Here is a 6000-nt window from a genome sequence, read left to right on the forward strand (position 1 = left end):
GCCAAAAGTCGAACAGATTAGGATCCTGGGGCTGTTTCTACAAGCAGATGGGTATAACGATACAACAGTAAAGAAACTGAACACGCACGCCACGCAAGTCACGGGTCTGTTCAGGAGAACCGCACTCAAGGGTCGGGGCCTTAATGAACGAAGCCTCCTGAAACTAATGCAGGCTTACATCACTAGCCGCATATGTTACGCCATACCATTCCTAAACATTAGATCAGACCAAAAGCAGAGAATAGACGCACTCATCAGACGATGCGCGATGAGGGCTCTGGGACTACCCATCTCGACCTCGACTGAACGCCTCCTCGAAATGGGGGTGCACAACAATTGGACGGAACTAGCGGAGGCTGTGCGCATGGCGCAACTAGGAAGATTAAGCAGAACCACCACGGGCAGAACCATCCTTGGCTGGGTGGGACTGCAGTCAGATAGAGGAACAAGCCACAAAGTAGACATTCCACGAGAGTGTCGCGAATATATAATAGTGCCCCCCCTACCTAAAAACATGCACCCTACGTACAACAAGGAGAGGAGACAAAAGAGGGCCGAGACGCTCGCAAAGAAAGCGGGGAAAATGAAGCCGGAGGAGGTCGCCTACGTGGACGCGGCTACCGGGAAGTCGGGGGCGGCGGTGGCTGTGGTCGTCAACGGCCGCGGCGTGCCCGCCACCGCCGCGTCCGTTAGAAGCCGAAATGTAGACACGGCTGAAGAAGTTGCAATAGCGCTCGCTTGCGTTGGAACAGAAGCCAGCATAGTTATTAGTGACGGCAAAACAGCTGTCTGGAACTTTGCAAAAGGGAGGGTCTCGACGGAGGCAGCCAAAATTTTAGAGAAAGGAAAACTTGAAAGAAAGATTCGAATTATTTGGACCCCCGCGCACGAGTCTGTCCCCGGCAACGAGGCGGCGCACGAGCTAGCCCGAGCTCTCTACTTCCGGGCAGCCGTAGAGCCGCCTGATTGCGATGGGATGGACGAGAGGCTGCAAACTTATAAGGAAATTTTAGAACACTACAGACTTAGGAGAAGGTCCCTGCCACCACCGGACCGAACGCTAACTAACAAGGAGGCCGTCGCTTGGCGGCGCCTGCAAGCTGGGAATTTCCCAAGTCCCATCTGGCTTTTCCACACGCAAGTGGAGGAAAAGGCGGACGACAAATGCGAAACCTGCGGAGAAAGGGGTACTCTGGATCACATAATCTGGCAATGCCTTGATTCCCCTGGCGCCAAGGAAAACATAAATAGTAGAGAAGCCTGGGAACTGCTACTGCGGAGCGAGTCCCCCGCCAACCAGCAGCAAGCTGTCCGCCTGGCGGCTGAAGCCGCGAAGAAACACTGTCACTTCGCCTGTCTTTAGTCGCGGAGGCCCCGACCTCCGTCCCATAGGCCTGCGTGCCGGGGGCGGGGAGTTGGGAGCCTCCTACATCGGTGGAAAAATAAAGTTCATAACAACAACAACAACATGGCAGACGAGGCTTGGCTCCTTAAAATTGCGACCAATTGGGGTTCCTTAATATGCACTGACATCGCACAGCACATTGCTGCCTTATTTTTTGCCTCCTCGAAAAGCGGCCGCCGCCTTCGGGATTCGATCCCGCATCCTATGGCACAGTAGTCGAGTGCCCTAACCACTGGACCTCCAAGCGTGTTATATCTAGCGCTGCATAAGATTTATAAATGTCTTACGACCATTAATTATTCACGCATTTCATCTTATTTATTTGACTAAAACGTTTTTGAGTTCTCAGCTTCTCCGTCCTCTCAGGCTGGAATGGAGATGAAGTGGAGCAAAACTCATGTGCTGGACTGTTTGTGGAGCCATCAACTTTTGGTCATAAAAGTGTGGCATCATCATCATCATCATCATCATCATCATCCGCATGACTATACCCACTGCAGGGCAACGGCCTCTCCAATATTCTTTCACCTAACCCGGTTCTGTGTGGCAGTACATGGTAAATAACTCCCTTCTGTGACACGCATTGTAGATTCTCCCTCGAGTAATTGACCTTTCACCCGCATTCATATGTGCGCGCAGAGTTTGCAGTCACAGCAGCTGTGGATTCAAACTTTCCACAATTTCATATTTTTCACCGCATTTAGCAAATTACGCTTGCAGTCCTTCCAATTATAGGTTCTGCTAGTTAGTGTTGGTTTCAATGTTCTGGGATCTCGGAGTTTAGTGCATGCCTTGATGGCGCTCTCTCTCTTGACTTGCGTCTTGTGCATTTAATCTTATTCATACTCTTCAGCCAACACATTGAGTGAAAGGTCACTTGAAGGAAATATAAAGGAAATACAAGAAATATAATATAATATTATAATATAATGTAATATAATGTAATAGAACATAATATAATATACAGAATGTAACATATAAGTAATTTAAAACCAAGCCGCGCGAACCTGTTGGTCAGCTGAGAGGGTTCATGTCGAACAAGGGTTTCAAGGCTTTCGGGCTCGGTTCTAATGACACACCTTTGAAACTTGGTTTTCTGATCCATCGCTAAATTACTTTTGACTACATCGGGTTTTCGTAATCGTGCTAACCCTGCAGATGTTTTGGCTTCTGTGTTAAACCCGTGCATTAACTTCAACGACACTTTTAACTGATTACCTCACGTGTAGACCTGATTCCGTATTGAAATAAAGTAGGAATTGTAAGGCCTCGCGGTTGCCCATTCTGTGATGTTTCGCCGCGCGCACCGCAGAAATGGGCGATGGAAATTTCTAGCACTTTAAACGCGATGTGACCGATTGCGCAATCTCGACCACCGCGCTGCGCCTCCTCGCCCTCGTCGACATGGGTTGACTCACGCGTCCACCCCTCCCCCGCACGGACCTGGCCCTCCTCCTCACTAAGAGGGCCGCGCACGCTGACGATGGCTTTCTACTAACTTCAAGTTCTTTCTAGAAAGCCGAGGGGGTGAGGCACAGCTTTGGCAGCGCTAAGCTGTCTCCGCTCCTCCTCCGCGCCTGGAATTTTCTGCGCTGGCTATTTAAGAGCGCGATGCGCGGCCACCGGCTGTTATGGTTCTGATGCTGGTCGTCGACGAAGGTAGCGTAGCAGGCACGCCCCGACTGAGAAGTCGTAAAAATAGCTATGCCCTCATTTTGCAGTTAGTCTTTCGTTCAGTCCCTGCATGTGAAGTGGGTCGCCTATCTGCCTCGTGCAAATAAGTTTTCTGTATACTGTGTTTGTGTCGTATAAAGTTAATTTTTTTTGTTACTGCAAGTTTGTCCTGCATCTCAATGAGTATCTGTGTGATCTGCACGTGGCCTGCCGAATCGTCGAGCACCTTGGAGAGGTGCGGAAGATTTGAAGAACAACAAGGAACCTGACCTTTAATGGATTATATCATCCAATCCCTAGAGAAATATCATCATTACCTTGTGATGCATCCACGGTCTTTTCAAGAAGCGCGTTTTACTGCTTGATCATGGGGTGTTTTTGTACTTACGAAACCTTACTGATGGCGCACGCCTGAATGCTACGCATGCTTCCCAGAAATACACATCACGAAAGGATGGCTTCAGTTAAAAACAAACTCTCTGTTTTTAAATCTAGTATCCGCATGATGTCGAGAGGGAAGTGCGGGCTTGAACACATTTTTTATGGCACATAAAGTACAGTTCTACCATTATCTTGATGCCTAGGATTGCACCGGTCGCTTCATAACTTAATATCGGCTGTAAGCACATATAGATTCATCTATTTGGCTGATAGTTCTTCAAGTACATGTCATATTTGGGCGCCTTAACAAGCACTAAATAAAACGCAAACAGCACCTCTGTATATAAAGGTTAGGGCTATTTACTACAGAATTACCGTTTTCCTTTCAAGTTATTAAAAAACACCTAGAACACTTACTTTCCGTAGCGCACAGTCCAAAGGACATAATAAAGAAAGGAAGAAGAAGCATTTTTTTTTTCAACTTGACGCTGTAAATGAGAAAATTTCGTTTTATGGAACTGGTTGAACGTGTAATAAAATTTGATTACACTATTACTGCTGCGGTAGTCACTTAGATGTCTTAGTGTTTTTAAATATAATTGCACGGAAATTATAGAGAACACCAGGCACTATTTGATGAGCAAAGTGGTTTAGTTTTATTTATAGAGGTTAACGTCCCAAAGCGACTGGGGCTGTGTGGGCGCGGTAGGGGAGGGCTTCGGAAATTTTGACTACCTGGGGTTTTTTAACGAGCACTGAAATCACTCAGTGTATGGGCGCCTACCTTTAAGGCTCGAAGAAAGAAAACACATTCCATTCCGCGTCTTTAAGTTAAGTAATCGATCGCCGTAACTACTCAACCAACTAGGGGGTGCTGATAAGGAAAATGTTCTTTTTTCGATATTTAAAATATAAAAGGTATGCCGTAGTTTGAGTATACAGGAGATAAATTTATGATATTTCGAGAAGCAGAAGAGTATTTGACCAAAACCTTTCTGTAATAAGCATTTCGGCATGGACAAATAGAATACCTTAATAAAACATTCGGTGCCAACAACACTTTTCACTGACGACTGAATGACTTTACGTCGCCGATTAAGAAGCACTCATTGCGCGCCAACCCACTGTTTATTTTTTTGTAAGGAAATTAAGTTTCACGAAAGTTTCGTCTACTCAAAATTACTAAAAAATACAATACTCATTTTGGCACAAGTTTCCTACATTTACAGGTGAAGAGAGGTCCTAAGAGAAAATTGACTGCACTTTATTTATTGCATTGTCATGTGTATGAGGGCTATTTCATTCATATTTAAGGACAGGTGTCACTGCTTGATGCTGTCCGCCTTGATCCCAAGATAGTAAAAAAAATTGTTTATGCCGATCAGCTGTGACATAACTCCATGAGTGGTGCATAAAATCACTGACCTTGTAGATCGAATTTTACTAGAGGAACTTCTGGGTGCTCTTTTCGACTGCTAACGTAGATGACTGTCAATAAAATGTTACAATAAAACATTGATACTGGAAATATTTCTAATTGCAAACAGGGCCGTTTAGGCATTGATTCGTTTTATGGAAGGAGATGGGATTATGTCTGGGCTAGGAACGTTGCTACCGATGGAGGCGAATATAAGAATGGGTAACATCCATCTGGAAGCAATATTTACACAGACAAACAGGCGTTACCCGTGATCTCGTTCACTGCGTCAAAGGTTTTGGGCTTCATTAACCACTCAGGCAAGTAAAGGTTAGACATAACGGCTTCAAATACGCCTCTCAAGCTCAAGTGCCTATTTAAGGTTTTGAAATTTACGCTCTCACCAATGGCACCACTTCTGGAGTAGGGCTCATTTAGCGTTAATGGTAAGAGTCTATATATCTCATCAAATTCCAGTGCAATATGGGTCACTTGTGGGTCCCTGTGCTCGAGCTGGCGTACAGGAATGAAAGAACATTGAATGTACAGGAATACAAAATATCTCATATGCTCTCGGTGATAACATACCGAAGGCGTAGACGACTCTCAGAAGTCAACAGAATTTACCAAAGTAGATTTTGTAGGTGCAAATGGTCTTCCTATGAAAACGTAAGTGGACCATGCATGGAAAACGCATTTTATATTGTTTGAAAAGATTAGTGTCATCAAATAACATATGGAGATATGGGCATTTGCGCTAGATGTGGGGGCGCTCGTTTCGCTCGAAATGTGAATAGCCAACTTGTGCATAAATCATTATCCCGTGTCTAGCAGTACCTTCTTTTTATTTTTATGAATTTTATTTCTGCTTCATGAAAGAGCACTGATACTACTCGCCGGGTGTGCCTTTAAAGGGAATATATGACGCAGTCAGCGAAGTCTAAATGCGAGCGATTGGGAAGATATTCAGGTTATTTTTGCGTCAGCTGCTTTGCTGCCGCTCTTTTTGAATAAAATGTAATACAGCTTCCATGGTAGTCCCGGCTTAGTATTCGACACTGTGGGTTTCCGTCAGTTTATCGACTGCTAACCTGCGTAAAGCAAAGGTTATTCATGCAGGAAT

General features: G+C 45.3%; 1 protein-coding gene across 2 annotated transcripts in view; it reads right to left on the bottom strand.

Annotated features, from left to right (window-relative positions):
• LOC146177634 (uncharacterized) overlaps nt 1–5562 on the bottom strand; it is a 130502-nt gene extending 124940 nt beyond the window's left edge. For both annotated transcript variants that reach the window (XM_084580525.1, XM_084580524.1), the window contains exons 1-2: nt 5466–5562; nt 3878–3948 (exon numbers count right to left, since the gene is read on the bottom strand). In XM_084580525.1, coding sequence (XP_084436651.1) covers nt 3878–3929 — 52 coding nt within the window. In that variant the 5' untranslated portion in view covers nt 3930–3948; nt 5466–5562. The remainder of the gene's footprint in view (nt 1–3877; nt 3949–5465) is intronic.
• Nucleotides 5563–6000: the final 438 nt, after the last annotated feature.

This window comes from Amblyomma maculatum, chromosome 10, assembly GCF_055883805.1.
Source record: "Amblyomma maculatum isolate TAMU_Amacu chromosome 10, ASM5588380v1, whole genome shotgun sequence".
NCBI lineage: Eukaryota > Metazoa > Arthropoda > Arachnida > Ixodida > Ixodidae > Amblyomma > Amblyomma maculatum.